General features: G+C 48.9%; 1 protein-coding gene across 3 annotated transcripts in view; it reads left to right on the top strand.

Annotated features, from left to right (window-relative positions):
* LOC135367073 (solute carrier organic anion transporter family member 4A1-like) overlaps nucleotides 1–19,137 on the top strand; it is a 30,739-nt gene that overhangs the window by 10,318 nt on the left and 1,284 nt on the right. The window contains exons 1-13 of one of the 3 annotated variants that reach the window (XM_064600176.1): nucleotides 7,828–8,022; nucleotides 8,655–8,815; nucleotides 8,882–8,971; nucleotides 9,611–9,715; nucleotides 10,213–10,410; nucleotides 11,698–12,072; nucleotides 13,548–13,647; nucleotides 14,054–14,175; nucleotides 14,237–14,404; nucleotides 14,864–14,953; nucleotides 15,055–15,256; nucleotides 16,001–16,148; nucleotides 17,989–18,179. In XM_064600176.1, coding sequence (XP_064456246.1) covers nucleotides 8,662–8,815; nucleotides 8,882–8,971; nucleotides 9,611–9,715; nucleotides 10,213–10,410; nucleotides 11,698–12,072; nucleotides 13,548–13,647; nucleotides 14,054–14,175; nucleotides 14,237–14,404; nucleotides 14,864–14,953; nucleotides 15,055–15,256; nucleotides 16,001–16,148; nucleotides 17,989–18,179 — 1,943 coding nt within the window. In that variant the 5' untranslated portion in view covers nucleotides 7,828–8,022; nucleotides 8,655–8,661. The other 2 variants (XM_064600175.1, XM_064600177.1) reach the window with 2 other exon arrangements.

The following is a 19,137-nucleotide window of genomic DNA, read 5'->3' as shown; positions in this document are numbered from 1 at the left end:
TCAAATGATCCTACACGCGAATGTAAACCAGAGACGGACCTACACGGTGGACGGCCCTTGTAATCATGAGGCTCTAAAGGGAGGGACAGGTCTCACTCATACCGCTACTACATAAAATAAGGTGCTGCCAGTTCCACTTTCATGTCTGATACAAATGGACAGAGGGCCGACTGACGTCTACCTTGTACTTTATTTTAGCACTGAAAAACGTCCCTGAATCCTAAATAACGCATTGCAAATCTTTCAAAGACCGCACTCGTTCGGATCGTAGGACGTGTACTTCTCAGGGCCGCACTTCGAGTCGTAGGCGTATGCGCAGCCACGGTCCACGTTACATGGATCGGTGACGAGAAAATGGCATCCATAACCTGCAAAGATCGATTGTCCTGTATTACAACAAGGGCTTCTGTGGTCGCCTGCAATATTGACTATACTGGTATCTCGTCTTATCCTAGCGCCTCTTAGGGCTATCACCGATGTAGATATGGTCACCCACCATCTCTCTCCTCAGTCCTGACCACCATACATGTCCCGCACTCAATATATATTGCAATACGAGTGGCGGGAGCTGCAAGAACCAATAAAGAAGATAAAGTGGCTTTATTGGCAATGAGACTCAATGACAAAGCGCGCTCTGTTTAGACATGCGCAGAGTCATGGAGGAACGTTTGACACACATCTTATCACGCAATTGGTCACCGCCGGCCTCCACGGGGAGACTCAATTTGAAGCAATTAATGTATAATGTGATCATACCAAGACAGGCTGGCGTGAAGTACAGGACGTTGGCAACAGTATAACCGGACGTGGACCTCAGTTCACCAGGGAGGAACACATGTTTCCTGTAAACGATTTTATAAGATCACAGCCTTGACGCACTCTGTTGGGTTTACTCCGTTAATTTCATGTTAGTCTTACACCATGCCATCCTGCACGTAGGTTGTATTGTACGCTGTTTTGCCGTTCACAATAGGTTCAACTTGGTGTGCCACGACACATTTGATGTTGGGTCCCAGTTCCGGATCACTTTCGTAATTTCGGTACATCTCGTACCACGTGCCGGAGTAAAAAGGACACTGTAAATGCAGCAAAGAGTACGTAGGGTTGCACTGGCGTACAAAACAAGGTTACATTGGCGCACAGAAATAAGAACGCATAAATTTAGTAAGGAACAAAGCTTACGCTTGCAAAGTCCTGGTACTGACCAAGGTCTGGTCTATTTTCAGGCATCTGTGCTTCAATGGTCCAGAAGAAACAGGCGCACGCTACATAGAGGACCGTGAAGACCATCCTGGAACGATGTAAACGTGGACTAACGCTGGTTATACTGATCGTGGGCAGGAGGCATCCCATCTGTGCAGTGCACCTGAACTGCATGTCAATGCTCCCTCACGTCACTGCAGTTCCGAAACCACATTTTTTTTCATGCATTGCTCCTGTGCCAAACCGGACTGGCAGAAGATAGTGCCTACCAAATTGACAACAGATGGGAAGATGCTGACGTATTCGCAATAACGGTCAGAGTGAATCGTTCGGGTTCACAAATGAACATTCCCCTTCGATACCGAGCGGTTTGGAGAGATTGGAACTAATCGCGTCACTAGCGCTCTCCCTTGTGCTCACACGAACGCGCACATATATAGGTGATACAGTCAGGAGTCCACGCTTGCATCCTCCATTCTTCTAATGTCTCCAACAAATCGTGACAATGTTACGAGACAAATAAAGCAAAGCAACTCATGGGCTTGCTTCTCTGTGGATCGTCTACGAATGCGAACTACGTCGACCCGTACCTGCACCCCTTCCGTTGTTCAGCGGCTGGTGCCTCGACGTCCAGCTCCGCTTTTCGTTCACCCTCGTCTTGCATCGAAACAAGGATAAGTATCAAATTACAGACCCATGTGAACTGAATCGCATTCGTTTTCCGAAGTGATTGAAGACAGCAACGCCGTCAGGGGAGCAAAGCTGTCTGAAAAGGCATACCTGTGCACCTGGATCATGGTCATCAAACGTGATGGAAACCAATGTATCCTGTGCGTTCACAACTGGTGGAGCAGGGATGAAGAACTGTGCTAAGACTATAATCCAAAGACATTGTAAATCTACTCCACGTTATTTTATTTAAAAAGACGGTAACATCCGGAAGCCCATCTATAAAAAGCTGCTATCGTTAGAAAAGTGCTTAGATATTAAATAAACGAATAAGCGCGGCTGCCGCGTCCGAGCATCCTCCTGCGGCGTGAATTCAATTGAATTCAACGCAAATCAATTTCAATTAATTCAATTTAAGTCACTTCAATGCAATGCAGTGTAATTTATTCTATTCAATGCAATTCAATTCAATGCAATGCAGTGCAACTGAATTCAATTGAATTGAATACAAGCAAGGACCCTCATCTAGTTATTAGCTGGCTTTTTATGCTGCGTTATTTGTTACTTTGCTGCGTATTGCCATTGACGGCTTTTGCGTTTCTCCAGAGTATCGTCCCTCTTCTAAAGAGTCTGGATGAGTGGCCAGGACGAGGAGGGAGGAGTATGTCACCTCCATCACGGATAACAGGAAGTACTCTCCTCCAACTATTAACTTGCTTTTTAGGCTGCATTTGTTACTTTGTTACATATTGCCATTGACGGCTTTTGAGTTTCTCCGACGTATCAGCTCTGTTCTGGAAGGTGTGGATGACTGGCCAGGGTGAGGAGGGAAGAGTGTCTATCCTTCACCACGGATAACAGCAATGACTCTCATCTAGCTATTAATAGGCTTTTTATGCTGCGTTATTTGTTACTTTGCTGCTTACTGTCATTTACGGCTTTTGAGTTTCTCCAGCGTATCGTCTCTGTTCTGGAAGGCCTTGATGAGCGACCAGGATGAGGAGGGAGGAGTCTCTCATCTAGCTATTAACTGGCTTTTCATGCTGCGTTATTTGTTACTTTGCTGCATATTGCCATTGACGGCTTTTGAGTTTCTCCAGCGTATCGTCTCTGTTCTGGAAGGTCTTGAGTTGACAGGATGAGGAGGGAGGAGCCTCTCACCTTCGCCACGGATAACAGCGAGGACTCTCATCTAGCTATAAACTGGCTTTTTATGCGGCGTTATTTGTTGCTTTGCTGCATATTGCCATTGGCGGCTTTTGAATTTCTTCAGCGTATCGTCTCTGTTCTGGAAGGTCTTGATGAATGACCAGGATGAGGGGCGAGGAGCCTCTCACCTTCGCCACGTATAACAGCGAGGACTCTCATCTAGCTATAAACTGGCTTTTTATGGTGCGTTATTTGTTGCTTTGCTGCATATTGCCATTGAGGGCTTTTGAGTTTCTCCTGAGTATCGTCTCTGTTCTGGAAGGTCTTGATGAATGACCAGGATGAGGGGCGAGGAGCCTCTCACCTTCGCCACGGATAACAGCGAGGACTCTCATCTAGTTATAAACTGGCTTTTTATGCGGCGTTATTTGTTGCTTTGCTGCATATTGCCATTGGCGGCTTTTGAATTTCTTCAGCGTATCGCCTGTGTTCTGGAAGGTCTTGATGAATGACCAGGATGAGGGGCGAGGAGCCTCTCACCCTCGGCACGTATAACAGCGAGGACTCTCATCTAGCTATAAACTGGCTTTTTATGGTGCGTTATTTGTTGCTTTGCTGCATATTGCCATTGAGGGCTTTTGAGTTTCTCCTGAGTATCGTCTCTGTTCTGGAAGGTCTTGATGAGTGGCCAGGATGAGGAGGGAGGAGTCTCTCACTTCCGCCACGGATAACAGCAAGGACTCTCGTCAACTATTAACTGGATTTTTATACTGCTTTGTTTGTTACTTTGCTACGGCACTGGTGTGATGGAATATATATATATATGGTATATATCTCTTGACGTCCTAGAAAGCCAGCTGCCCACGATTAAGTAGAATGAGGGTAAGTTGCTTTTATGTTGGAGCTTGCTGTTTTCCAGTTGCCGTGACTACTTCATACATCTTCCAGGAACATAATGTACTTTTCCACCTTCCATTTTGAAATACCGACTCGAGGAGGAGTTTTCGTGGACGAAGCAATGGACATTGAGTTTCGACCCTTCGGCATTCCATTGTCAGACTCACAACATGGTGCCGATGCAAGAGGAGCCACGGCATGCGTTAGCATCGTGCTCATACCCGCCTGTGCGGTATATATAGTTTTAGTCAGGTCAATGTTGAGCAACTGCGATGTACACGTTTGTAATTAACAAAAATGAGAGGCGAGTGACTACAGAGCGACCAATCCTGTGCAGCATATAAATCGCTGCCAACGTGCCGCATCGGTTTATGATGCCAATAGCGCCAGTTGAGGATACATTTACTTTATTGTTGCACTTAAAAAGCGCCACTTGGAATCGCTGTAACGTATGGGTCGCGCAAGGAGGGTTGCAACGTGTCGCAACGAGGGTCTTTGTGCTAGCCTGTGATGTTGACTACTTGCATCTGGGCTCATTGGAGCGGTAGTCAGAGATATGGTCAAAAGCGTTTACCATCTTTATCATGTGTCCTAATCACAAGACAGGTCTCGCAATCAAGATATGTTGCAACGTCAGTGGCAGGCTCTGTAATGAAAGTCAATAGAGGAGATCAGGAGCCTTTCGCAAAGAAACTGAGTGACGACATCTGATATATTGGGACGCGTGTATGGAGTCCCGAGGGCCTTTTTACATACGTCATTGCGCAATTGGGCAACGCCACTTTCCATGGGAACACGCTCTATCGCAAAGGAATAAGGTGTAGCATGAACATCCCTAAGCAGGGTGACGTCAGGTACAAGGCATTGGTTACAGACTTACAGTGTAGCCGGGCTCTGACCTCAGTTCAGTATTGTGTATAATACATTTCCTGGGGACATTTTTCAGAAGATTATAAGGTCTATAAAACAAGTGCTGTCTGCGTGTTAAAGTGGTCTCACTGGACGCCGTCGTGTATAAAGGTCGAATTATGCGCCGTTCTGCCATCTACCAAGGGTTTGGCTCTCCATGACACGTAACATTTCACGTTCATTCTCAGGCTCTGATCGGATTCAAAATTTCGGCATACGTTGTGCTACGGGTCGTAGTCACCATTGCACTGCAAATGCAGCAACATTTGTGTAAGGTTGCTTTGGCGCATAAATCAGGATGCGTAAACCTAGTCAAAAAAAAAAGAAGGCTTACACTTACGCTGAGTCCTGGTACTGAGCAAGGTCAGGGTATATTCCCCAGTACCTGCGCCTCAGTGGTCCAGGAGAAGCATGCGGACGCTGCGTAGAAGAGCGCGAAGATGATCGTTGCCATCATCAAATGATCCTACACGCGAATGTAAACCAGAGACGGACCTACACGGTGGACGGCCCTTGTAATCATAAGGCTCTAAAGGGAGGGACAGGTCTCACTCAGACCGCTACTACATAAAATAAGGTGCTGCCAGTTCCACTTTCATGTCTGATACAAATGGACAGAGGGCCGACTGACGTCTACCTTGTACTTTATTTTACCAGTGAAAAAGCGTCCCTGAATCCTATATAACGCATTGCAAATCTTTCAAAGACCGCATTCGTTCGGATCGTAGGACGTGTACTTCTCAGGGCCGCACTTCGAGTCGTAGGCGTACGCGCAGCCACGGTCCACGTTACATGGATCGGTGACGAGAAAATGGCATCCATAACCTGCAAAGATCGATTGTCCTGTATTACAACAAGGGCTTCTGTGGTCGCCTGCAATATTGGCTATACTGGTATCTCGGCTTATCCTAGCGCCTCTTAGGGCTATCACCGATGTAGATATGATCACCCACCATCTCTCTCCTCAGTCCTGACCACCATACATGTCCCGCACTCGATATATATTGCAATACGAGTGGCGGGAGCTGCAAGAACCAGTAAAGAAGATAAAGTGGCTTTATTGGCAATGAAACTCAATGACAAAGCGCGCTCTGTTTAGACATGTGAAGGGACGTTTCACACATATCTTATCGCGCAATTGGTCACCACAGGCCTCCACGGGGAGACTCCATTTGAAGCAATTATTGTCTAATATGATCATACCAAGACAGGGTGGCGTGAAGTACAGGACGTTGGCAACAGTATAACCGGGCGTCGACCTCAGTTCACCAGGGAGGAACACATATTTCCTGTAAACGATTTCTATAAGATCACAGCCTTGACGCACTCTGTTGGGTTTACTCCGTTAATTTCGTGTTAAAGTCTTACGGCACGCCATCCTGCAAGAAGGTTGTATTGTACGCTGTTTTGCCGTTCACAGTAGGTTCAACTTGGTGTGCCACGTCACATTTGATGTTGGGTCCCAGTTCCGGATCACTTTCGTAATTTCGGTACACCTCGTACCACGTGCCGTAGTAATCAGGGCACTGTAAATGCAACAGTGTGTATGTAGCCGTTGCAGTGGCGCACAAAACAAAGGGTACATTAGCGCACAGAATAAGGACATATAAACGTAGTAAGGAACAAATCTTACGCTTGCAAAGTCTTGATACTGACCAAGGTCTGGTCTATTCTCAGGCATCTGCGCCTCAATGGTCCAGAATAAACAGGCGCACGCTACATAGATGACCGCGAAGATCATCATGAAACGATGTAATATGCACACGAACGTAGACTAACACTGGTTATACTGATCGTGGGCAGGAAGCATCCCATCTGTGCAGTGCACCTGAACTGCATGTCAATGCCCCCTCACGTGACTGCAGTTCCGAAACCTTTAAGTACCCCCGCAGTTCCGGGGGAGCAGACACATTTTTTTCATGCATTGCTCCTGTGAAAAACCGGACTGGCAGAAGACAGAGCCTACCAAATTGACAACAGATGGGAAGATGCTGACGTATTCGCAGTAACGGTCAGAGTGAATCGTTGGGGTTCACAAATGAACATTCCGCTTCGATACCGAGCGCTTTGGAGAGATTGGAACTAATCGCGTCACTAGCGCACTCCCTTGTGCTCCCACGAACGCGCACATATATAGGTGATACAGTCAGGAGTCCACGCTTGCATCCTCCATTCTTCTAATGTCTCCAACAAATCGTGACAATGTTACGAGACAAATAAAGCAAAGCAACTCATGGGCTTGCTTCTCTGTGGATCGTCTACGAATGAGAACTACGTCGACCCGTACCTGCACCCCTTCCGTTGTTCAGTGGCTGGTGCCTGGACGTCCAGCTCCGCTTTTCGTTCACCCTCGTCTTGCATCGAAACAAGAATAAGTACCAAATTACAGACCCATGTGAACTGAATCGCATTCGTTTCCAGAATCGGTTGAAGACAGTAACGCCGTCAGGGAGCAAGGACGTCTGACAAAGCAGACCTGTGCACCTGGACCATGGTCATAAAACGTGAACGAAATCAATGCATCCTGTGCGTTCACAACTACTGGAGAACGGATGAAGAACTGTGCTAAGACTTTAATCCTAAAACTTTGTAAATCCACTCCAGGCTATTTTATTTCAAAAGACGGTCACATCCGGAAACCCATCTATGAAAACATGCTATCGTTAGAAAAGCGCTTAGATATTAAATAAACGAATTTTAAAGATGAGCGCGGCTTCCACGTATTTGCGTTTGACATTCACTTGCGTTCTTACATGATTTGTGTCGTGCGTTTTGCATAAAACAAGACATCGAGCAGTGTAAAAGGTGTGGCTAGGCTTCTATGTTGCCTTGACGGCCTGGGTTGAGGTGCCCACAGGACCTCTCCCGAAATATTTTTATCGCTACACCACTGCCCCATATGCATGTGAGCAGGACAAGGAAAGCTTTATCAAGTGGAGCAGGTGGAGAATCATCGTTTGCGAGGAGGAAGAAGAAGAAGGATAAGAAGGAACGCGCGAGCTTTGTCCTTCCAGACACACTCTGCAACGAACGTTAACGGTCGTATCTGCTTGCTTCTCGGTGGTATAGTCGCCCTACACGGAGCTAAAAGCCCAACGTGTACGGCCACGAGCAGGGAAAAAGACAGAAGGAAACACCGTTCCTCCTTCGCTGGTGCTCCTGGAAGACTGGGATACCTGAAAGGCTTCTTCGGCGGTGAGGCTATATACCACTGTAGCAGAATCTCGACGGTCTGTAGAATCGTCCAGTTGTGCGTAGTACACTCGGTATAGACCTTATTGAATTGGTAAATGTTTTGCTGCTGTTTTGCTCAAATTTTGTAGTTTATCCTCGAGGTGAAGCGTGGCGTGTGTGAAGAAAGATGTGCTATCGTTTTTTTTTTTTTTTTTACTCTGAAATCTCAGAGTGAATGCTTGACCCTATGCGCAGCGTATGTCAGGCACCTTTGATCTAACCACACTTTCTCAACTAACATACAGAAAAAAGGATTGCAAAAGCCATCGATGACTATATTGCGGTCAACGTTCGGTACTCCAGATTTTAACATGCACACGGACTACGCGTTTGTGCTGTGTGACGCCGCGATCAAGACCTTGGATCTCATCTGTTCGTTGACGTGGGCACCTTTTAAGTGCGGGAAGCTTCACATGACGCCAGTGTGGCGTATAGCCAAGTACCAAGGGTCGCGACGACAGGGCAGCGTCACGTCGTGTCCACAAGTATTTGGGACATGCACTCTTTCGCCGTTATCAGTGCCTCGTTATACCAACCACTCTTTTGTACCTGTGGCAGTGCGCCTTGTATTGAGGACAGCTTTTGATGCGCAGATACAAGATGGAGAAATCACGCACTAAACGGCGCAAGAAGGGGAAGGGTCGCAAACGTCTCGAACAGGAAACTGCAACCAAGATGACCGAACCTCCAAGTGTGTTGTCGGCAGATGGTGCACAGCCTCTTGACGAGCCTGCTGTTGAAGCACGAGACAAACGTATTGATTTTTGGCGGCTTAATTATCATTGACATCTCAGGGGTAACGCGTTGACCTTGCCCGCAGCTGACGTGGTGGTTCCCGCAGGCGGTGTAGCCGTTTCGAAAGCTCCCGTTGCTCCTCCTAGCGCCGTTGTTTCGCCTTCTCGTCCTCCCGGTAAGTCCAGTGTTGCACTGTTTCTCAATGCAGTGTCCTTATACACCCGTTGCTCCTGTACAGCCAGCTGAGAGCCTTCATGTCACCAGAGAAGGACATGTGTTGATTATTTCATCTTTTTAGCCGCATAGAGTACGCAGGGAAAACAAATCATCTGGTCAAAAACATACCGGGATCACAGTCCCTCTCATGTACTTCAACAAAAGAAAATTTCGAAATATGAAAACTTCCTGCAAATTTCCGACGCGTAGGGCTACATTTTTTTAACATTCCGCAAACAGAGGACAGAGTCCTCTGTAGCTTTAGGCCGATGTCTGTATCCTAGCCTGAGAACGAATAAATGGACAGAGAATTTGAGCAGTCGACGCCACAGAGGAGAGTACCAGAACTTCCGCCCTGATATACCTTTGCTACTACTTCACTCCAGTCAAGTTAACCTCAGCAAGAAATCATGCCCACCACCGTTACGAAAGCTCCAAGCTACCAGCGTGGTGGTGATGTAGTAGGAATGTGCGGTCAGCCTGCTCCCTGCGCTTTGCGCGTCGCGTGAATATCAAGCGTGTCTTTGAGAGCACTACAGATGCGCCGCGCTCTTTTGTGTGTTGGTATGCCTGATCTTCTCCACTCTTGACTCTTTAGCTCTCAGTGAACCACAGAGCCTCCTCAAGGGTGCTGAACTTTCCTCCACGATTTTGTCCCGGCCAGGAGCTACTTCCGTGAGATCGCCGAAGTCGCCGTGCTCTGGTAATTATAGTTTGTTCCCCTTGTCCGCGGTGCTGGACGTTGCTTTGGATGCAAAGAACCAAGCTTACACATGGCTGTAACGAGATTCGTACGTCCTTATCCGTGTCTTTGGGGGGAACGGCAACCGGTTTCTCCGAGACAACGTAAGAGCTCCAGGCACAGAGGGATATATCCGCCAGCGGAGAATGAAGCCCACAGTCCCATACAACGAGAGTGGGTCATAGGCAAGGTGGTACTACATTGTGACTCGGAGCCGTCATGCGCCCACCTAAGCCAATTGCAGGCGTCTTTAGATTTGTCATCGGAGTTGACCTGTAGGAGTTGACTTTTCCCGGAGTACAGTACGAATGTGGAGCGAGACAGAGAGAGAGTTCAGGCGGCGGTAGAGTAACGGACGGGACGGACACTTTCGATGAAATCACTCACAGGTAGAAAGCGCATTCCAAAGCAGAAGTTCTTTAAAAACATGGTTGCTTTAGCGGGTGCTCCAATTACAGGACCGCAGGTGGACCCCGACACGGAATGCGGCTTCTTCTGCGTGCGTTCTGCTTTCCTGGACCGGTTCCGCACCGTCCAATGGGCCCTATTCTTCTTGTGCTGCATTTCGTTTCTGCGGAATTTCTCTGTGGGCGGCATCATGTTCGTCGTACTTCCCTCTCTCGAGCGACGGTACCAACTGACTGGGTCAGAGACTGGTGAGACGCACCTTCCGGTTTTGTCCACGAGGCGTATAAGCATAATAAGCACGTAACTTTCACGGAGCCGCATCACCAGTTTCTAGATTCCCACCTGATATGTGTTGGACGCAACCACGGACCTATGAACTCCACAGAAATTCCGAGCCATCACTGTGGCCGCACACTCCAAGACAGTGGTTCCCAAACTTCGCCGCCCCGCGGTCCCCTCCCTCCCCCCACATCCGGTTTCCCTCGCCGCGATGCCGGGCGTCTTCCGATCTCAGCGCATGAACGTTAGCTAAAACGATACAGTGACAGTTTATTGGAGCTACATTCAGAACGAGTTCTCTGGGCCAAAATAGTCTTGCACAACGGCATGCTTGCACAACTGCATGCTTCGCTCACGGATAACGCGCGCGAAACGGTTTTCTCAGGGTTTTGGCATCTGCTCTAATTCGAGAAGACGCCACTGCGCGGTGCACCGTGAAGGCGGGGCGTCCGTGTATGCCGCGATAGACGCAGACGCTGTGGCCTTTAGTGGGGGTGAGTGGACCTCACGACATAGATTTTGGACCCTGGTGCACAAGTGAAAGCAGGCGTGAAAGCGAGGCTCTGTGATGCATCGAAAACGTCGCGTGTCCCACATGCAAGCGCAGTTATCAGAATCCTCCGTGTCTGCTGCTACGGGACTCAAAATAGCGGGCATGGCGTGGCATTTTTTCTTTGGGCCGCTTCGCCCCCTGTGGAGGTCGCAAAAGAAAAGGGCTAACTTGTGAGCAATTGCAGCTTCTACTCCCCTGTACTTCGGTTACTCGCGTGGCCCTGAAATTTGTTCTCCAGCATTGCAGATTGTCGTTAAACTTCGCATGAGCTATCGTGTATCTAGTCCGAATAGGTCCAATAGTTAGTTACAGTCCAAAGTGAGGAAGTAGGCAAGGATTATGTGCGATGACTCTCTGGATAGCTGTTACCATGGGCCCCTCAGGGTGCAGCAGGCTTATTTATGAGCGTTCATGGACCATACGCGTTGGGCGCAATAGCAAACCGCACCACTATAGTGCAATAGTGCTAATAGTGCTATAGTGCAATAGTGCCGTAATAGTGCACTTGCAGTGCACTATTGCCCAAACTATATCCCCATATGGGCGGCACTAGTGGCGCTGCGGTATAATTTCTCCATTGGAGTAAATTTGAGTAAATAACGTTTTGTGCGGTTCCTAGGTAGAACACTGGTACATCACGTACGTCGGTGATCAGCCGTTGTAGGGGAGATTACTATACAATGTTGTTTGTTTCTCGTGACAGGCGCCATTGTGAGCTCTAACGACCTGGCCAGCTCTCTGCTGATGCTTCCTGTATGCTTCCTTGCAAGCAATCGCAACCAGCCTAATTTCGTGGGAGGAGGCATCGCGTTGGTTTCCGCAGGAAACTTGGTCATCTCCATGGCTCACTTCCTTGCACCACCCTACAAACCGGGAGGCGGAGCAGGAGGCGACGAGACATGTCCCAAGCTATATCTGGACGACAGCGCGGATTCAAAGAAAGGAAACGTTCGCCACTTCCGCTTCGTACTAATGTTTGGCCAGATACTGGCCGGGATAGGAACGACTCCGGTTCACACGGTGTCTGTCGCATACCTGGTCGACAATATGCCTCCGGAGAAAGCCCCAGTTTATGTAGGCAAGTATACCTCAAAGGAACGGTAGAATCCGGACATCCATCTGTGAAACCTATGGCACTATTACTATATACTCTACTATCTTTTGCGTCCCGAAAGCGCTTAGATATTAAATAGACGGATTTTAAAGACCGGGGCTGCTTCCGCAGCTGCAGAGGGTCCAACGGTGTGACGTCATTCTCTAAGCGGAGGGGCGAGAGGGCGGTCCAGATGCTCCGTCACTCTGAGACGGCCGCGGCATTCCCTCATTGGTTCTTAGGGAGTGAGGTTTCTCGTTCTTCCAGAGGAAATTCCGGCATACACTCATCATCCGGCGTCTGCTGTTGTCATGTATTTAATCAAATATCGTGTATTTAATGTCATGTACTTAACCAAACGTATTTAATCAAATTACGTCACTATTTCGCGTGGGACTTTCGATACCGCGGTCAGTGTAAAATGACAGTATAGTTTCGAGATCGACTGAAACGGATCCGACCGTCCAACTTTTGTTTCCCTGAACCTCGCGATTTGAGGTGACAGGAGATGTCGCTACAGAAACCGCGTGCTCGGCGATCAAAGCTTAGTCGTTGGGAAACACGAATGCGTCCTGATTTGTGGCCGATGTCGATTACCAATGGATATGCACCAAGTACCCCGCCTAGCTACCTTAGTTAAAACAAGAACTGCTCACGTTGCACAAGTTCCGCTGCCTGTTTTTGTGAGCATTCGCGCGGTCCAGGAATGTCGAGAGTGGCGTTCTGCAAATATAGCAGACGACGACACCATCAGTCCTATCATCTGCTACGGGATGTGCTGAGACCGCGGCATATTCCAACACCAGCTAGATAGGGAACGCCTGCCTGCTTACTCATCGACGTGACGTAACATCTAAGTCAGCCAATCAGGACCGTGTTTTCCAGCGGTCGTAGCCATATGCAGACGAGCCATCGTCAGCCACATGGGCAGCCACTGTCGTCTGCGAGTAGTGAATGTCCCCGCGTACAAAACGGGAAAACTAAGCGTAAAACAGACCCTTATTTTTCTCAAGACTAATTTTCTGGAAACCATGCTGCACTTCTAGTCTACAAGTTCAAATTTGCGAAGTTAGCTGCAATCATTTGTGAGCTCTTCAATTCGCAGATCAGCGGATCGCGGTGGCAGACGAATTCGGACTTCTTGTGTACACGTAGCGAAGGAGGGAGAGGAGGCATTAAGCAGGTGGCGTTGCATATTCCCGGCGCCTAGAAGAACACTAAAATACATGACGCTGATAGCCTGCGCTCACGTGCAAGGAAAAAGCTGTGACATTTTGCCGAACGACCGTATCATTTCCTGTCTTCAGCTACAAAATAGTGTGGCTGCGCCGCAGGATGTCCCTCACGGTTAGACAAGACAAGACGTCGTGCTTACGTATTTTTCGCATCATTCACTGGAGTATATTCTCGTTCCTCGTGTGAATATACGGATAAAGCCAACAATGGAGTACTTGACGCAGGCCTGTTCAACAGCATGTCCGTGTTTGGACCCTCACTTGGGTTCATCATCGGTGGTTTGACGCTCAAGTACTATGTGGACATCCTCACGGATTATAAAGCGTAAGCAGGACCTTGATACATTCCGAATATGGTACAGGGCCCGACAAAAGTTTACGGAACACGCGAGCGGTGTATTTCCTCCTCGGTAGCGACACCCTGTACCGGCGAGCGGAAACGGGCTTGTTTATTCGTTCAGGGGGGTGAGCTAGTGTGCTGGTAGTGATACACCGTGTTAGTTTCGGTATCGCTTGAATGTGCTCGAAACACGGTTTGAATAGGTGTCGCTGCCGGCGCGCTCCTCCACACGTCTGAACGGGTGAACAAGCCCGCTTCCGCTTGCCACTAGGGTGTCACACCGATGGGGAAAAAAAACTCCGCTCGCTTGTTCCGTAAACTTTTGCCGGGACCTTTGTACATTCGGTACTTGGAGCTCGATGCCAACATCCCTTGCCTTTATGTGCTGTAGGTTGGGTATTACTTCGAGCAGCGGATCATGGGTAGGGGCGTGGTGGCCCGGTTTCCTCGTCTCTGCTGTCCTAGGGATGGTCTTGGCCTTAATTATGGTAATGTTTCCCAAGCACCTTCCTGGTAAGTGGTGACGCCAACAAATGTCTCACTGTCGCTCACTGTTCCGTGTACTTTGCCGCAGGCCGCGATGAGCTCGACCAAGACAGGAATGTTATCTTATCCATACACACAGCAACGCCCGTACACTCGCACGATTTTGGAGATCGTCTGTCCGGCCTGCCGCCGGCTCTGTTGAAGTTGTGCAAGAACCTCACTTTAGACTACATCTGCCTCGCACGCTCTTTCAGTCGTGAGCATACACCAATTTGCTTTCAGCGGCGCCCCTCGGCGGCCGTTTTTGAACTCCGAAAGCGTTCAAATGCGGTAGTTTTGCGATCTCGTGGCAGTATAAAGCCGTGGACATGGTGGCCGGCTCTACGAAGCTGTTATTTAATATGAAGGGAAGTGTCGCCGATATTTCAAACAGACTGTTCTTCTGCAATGAGAACGGTCTCTGTTCGAAATATCCTGCGAAATCGGTGGTTGGATGCATCCCTGAAAGCACTCCCTGGCTCCATGTGCGCTGGGGAGTAAATTTCAGGGTCGGGGAAGTAAACTAGGAAGTAATTGCAATCTGGGGGACCAGAAGCTGTAACTGCTCGCCAATCAACTTCAATTTTCGTAGAGCGGAGACTGACTGACTGATTCGATCCTTGCGTGAACGGTAGGGTATCCCTATCTTATCCTTATTTTCCTTTTCCGCATCCAGAGATGTACGTAACGGGCATCACTACAGTGTTGACAAAGTTTCTTGAGGCACAGTTTGCTCTCACGTCGTCCAAAGCCGCACTACTCATTGGTAAGTCATCAGTATAAGCTTCTGGAACTGTCTATAAAGAGGCGCGCTTGTGCTCCGTCGGTTAAAGAGTCGCATTATTCGCTACGACCTTCACCTTGTAGGGCCCTTAGTGCTTGTGGCTGGAGTTGGAGGAGCCATCGCTGGAGGTGTCCTGGTTACAAAACTGAAGCTAGGATGCACGGGTGTCTTACGTCTCTGCATCGTGAACTCATTTTTTTCCGTGCTCAGCATACTGCTCTTCTGGTGGGGGTGCCCGGACACAAATCTCGCAATCAACGCGAACTACAAGAATGAAGCGAAAACGTAAGAGCCTGCTGTGCCAAAAAATGCTAGTGTCTATACTGCCGATGCCCCTGTTTGAGCATATCGACTTGTAGTGCATGCAGCCGGGGCTGAAATGCACTGTCGCTGTTCACCGGTAGTGACGGCGTCTCCTACCGTCCTTCTGCTACTACCTGTCACGTTATGTTCTCGCATTCTCCCGCGTGCATGGCACGGAACAAGAGGTTACTTGCACCATTAAGTGCTTGTGTAATACTATTCCTATTTTTATCTGAACAGATCCCCCGCAGCGCGTAACGTGTGACTTTTTCGGCTTAAGTTTCGTTCTCAGATTCGGGCGCTATTTTTAAATCTGTATAATTCGGGGAGAAATGGGGCGATAATTGTGCCTTCGGGTGTTATCGGGTGCTTTGTTTCTCCCCTTGTCTATTAAGTACTTTTTTGTATGTGTGTGTGTGTGTGTGTGTGACCTACCAACGCTAATCCCCGAAGGCAATAGACAGTGCTGACACACATGGGTGGATTTCTGGGAACGTAAGCGACCCATTCTTACATGTGCTACACGTGGTCACATTTGTTCGTTTTCGCGAACGGAATTCGGTGAGAAATCGGGTTTAACCCGAATTGGTCGGAGGTCAGGTCGGGCGGAATAACCTTGCGGAATCAGGTTTAACCCGGAAAAGTCACTCCCTAAATATATGTTGCATTCTATTAAAATAGCGATGTTCCGTAGTGGATGTGTGTGTGTGTGTGTGTCTGTTGCAGTACCAGCTCCCAGTACGACTTGCCATGCAACAGCCATTGTGGCTGCTCCGAAGATGTGGTGCAGCTAGTTTGCAGTGCCGAAAACCAGCTCTTCTTGTCTCCTTGCTACGCAGGCTGCCAGGTTGTAGTGGCAGGCCACAACATCACGGTACGTTATAACTAGAATTTCGAGTTTTCAAATTTGTCCGAGAAAATCCGACAAACATGTATCGGTATTCCGACAAACATGTATCGGTATTAGGGGGTTCCAGTAAAACCCGCGGCTCCGCAAGGCAACCCGTGCCTTGATGGCTGTCTGACGAGGAACCGGATGACTAATGGACTCTTAATGGCGCCTTGACGTTGGAGGCACTGGACTTGGTACCCTATCTTGTTGAGTGCATTCCACGTGGGGCCATTTCCCAGACAAACTTGCCGGAAAACATCCAGCCTCCAGGGTTTCCCCTGTTTTTGTGAATCAAACTCCCCCCCATCTCTCAGTCGCAAAAGTAAACAAAAATAAACGAATAAACGGCGCAAAAACGTTCTCCGAGGATCCATAACCCCATTTGTAATGTATGAATAGCGTTTTGAATGTACCGTTACTTTTGTGCAGTTTTACGGAACACTAACAGCCGTAATCTGACCTTGGACCAGACGCCATAATTTGAAAAGCTGGGCCTGGGCACAACTACTGGGACGGGAGAAACACGCGAAACAAAGGGCAAACAGGACAAAAACACTTGAGTCGTGTGTTTGTCTTGTGCCTCCATATAGTTCTGCAGAGACTCATGCTCTCACATTATGGAGTTTGTCCAATAGCTGCAGCAATGCCATACTCTCGGGCTCTACCCTCCACTTGAGCTGCACCTCGACACTGGTTTTGCGATTCGTTACTCATTCTCGACTCGAAACGCCGCCTCCCCCCCCCCCCCAGAAGAGCGGAGAAAACACTTTCTGGTGTCTTCGCGCACTACCCTGGTAGCGTAGGTGGTTGCTAGAACCCCAATAGCTCCTCAAGTGGAAGAGTTGAGTCTCAAAAGTCAATGAATGGAGTTGAGGCGGTGGTCGAGCCGGGAGGATCGCTTGAGCATACTACCGGAAGTGTTTGTATTTAGTCACGATGTCGCAAGGCTATCCATTTGTTGTGCACAAGATAAGAACAGTACTGGCCTCCCTGAACCAGCTGGTAGCATGTCCACCTACTGGTTCTGAGGTCGCGGGTTGGAACGCGAGTGAGGACACCAACTTGGTGCCAGGGTACAACTATTGCTTGGGCACGCCATCTTCCGTGACTGGCGTTAAATACATAGTGCCCGAGTTAAAGGGACTATCGCATCCGTTGCGGTCAATTCCGAAACAAGTGCCGTGACAAGAGCAGACGACGGATGTTGAGAGCATTCCGGAATTCCGTCTCTGTAAACGTCATTTGGACAAGGCCAATCAGGAAGCACCCTTTGGCGCGGACAAGGCCATTCAGGGAGTGGCAGAGACCTTGGCGCCCGACCGCCAGGCGGAGTGATGGCGTCTGTAGAGATCGCGGAGAAGTCTGAGATCGGCTCGTGGGGCGCTGTTTCTGGTTAGCGTCATGCGTGTTCGTACAGCCGAGAGCATGACACCGTGTTCCACGGAACATGGCCACGTCACTCGGCACTCACACTGGTAAGCGAAAGCCGGCGTTATTTACCGAGGTCTTTTCACGTAGTATATTGCGGTGCGAAAGCGAAGCAGACGACATTGGAAACAGTCACCTGCGCTGCGCTCCCATTGGTGTGCCCCGCTTACGTCATTCTGGCCTAGCTGCAAAGGGAGCGCGAATCTTAACAAGTGAGCTGTTTTCGGAAAAGAAACTTGGCCAAGTAGACCGTGAAACCATGTCGAACATCACCGTATCGGTATCATGCACACCCTTTTGGATTCGATAGTCCCTTTAAGGAGCTCTCAGTTGGGCGACAATAAGTCCACAGGCGGACCGCTGCGGCGTCACTCATGTTTTGTTTCTTTTGCAGGGTTATATTCAGTGCGACTGCATTAAAGAAAAAATGTCCATGCACGGTCGTGACGCTACGGTCCAGGTTGAAGCTGTACGTTCCCGGTGTGGGAATGATTGTAGACTCCTGGTTCCGTATTTGGCTGCCATCGTATTCAGCCTTACCTCAGTCTTTCTTAGCCTGGCCCCGTCCACTGCTGTCGCCATACAGTATGCAGTGTCCATTAATTTCCTAGGATTCTTACGGCCGTATTCTTAAAGGATCCTCGCCTCTACAAACTGGGAACGTTACTGGAGGAAAGAAACGTTCCTCCACTTCGGGCGTCAGTGGGGTTCAAGGAAACGCAGGCGCATCTGTGTAGTGCTCGAAGAAAACGCGAACAAGTCCCTCCGCTCAGGGCCCCTGCAAGTCAAGGGCGATTCTTGACGAGGGAAACCTGTCTTGAGAAGCAGCTCGAGGGGGGGATCGTTTAAGAATACGGCCCTGCAATAAGAAATTGGAAGGCCATTAATGTAATCAATGCGATGACAAAGCGTTAGCATTAGTCGTTCGTCTTGCTTCTAATTGCTCCTCTCTAATATGCTCTCTCGGAGAACGCACGAACACATCCAGAGACGAGGCGCAACTGACGAGCTGCGCCGGCTTCCACGTGACGGAGTTTACGGAGCGCAGCCCGATTCGCTATTCTCCGTCACGTGCTGCGCTGCACACGGACACCACAGTCACCACGCTGGCTTTGTTTTTCCTTTCTATTCGTGGTGCGCGAACATTGCATCGCCCCAAAGCATTTGGTCATACGTTAGGTGTCCCCTCACCTTACCCAACGAAAAAAGAGGTCTGGAGGGTAAAGCCCCTGAGTAGAACGCAGATATATAGGCAACAACAACCAGTGGCGTAGCCAGAGGGGGTATTTCAGGGCTCCAACCCCCTCCGAAATCGTACCATTGCTAGTGTATTTGGGAAAGGGAAACCGAGGGTAAATCCTCTCTGCCATGTAAAGTTCCCGCAGAACACCTCCCGAAATGTTTTTCTGACACTGATATGATGCATATTGCGTATAGCGCAAGCCCCAGCTTTTGGTTTCAGTGAGAGGAGCTTTTATGTCGGTCATTCAGAGGTTGATATCGTTACTACTCATGATTAAGAAATCTATGCGAATGACCATAG

This window comes from Ornithodoros turicata, chromosome 8 (assembly GCF_037126465.1).
Source record: "Ornithodoros turicata isolate Travis chromosome 8, ASM3712646v1, whole genome shotgun sequence".
In the NCBI taxonomy this organism is placed as follows: domain Eukaryota; kingdom Metazoa; phylum Arthropoda; class Arachnida; order Ixodida; family Argasidae; genus Ornithodoros; species Ornithodoros turicata.
Note: the sequence above shows the minus strand (reverse complement) of the source record. Positions and strands in the feature narration are given on the sequence as shown.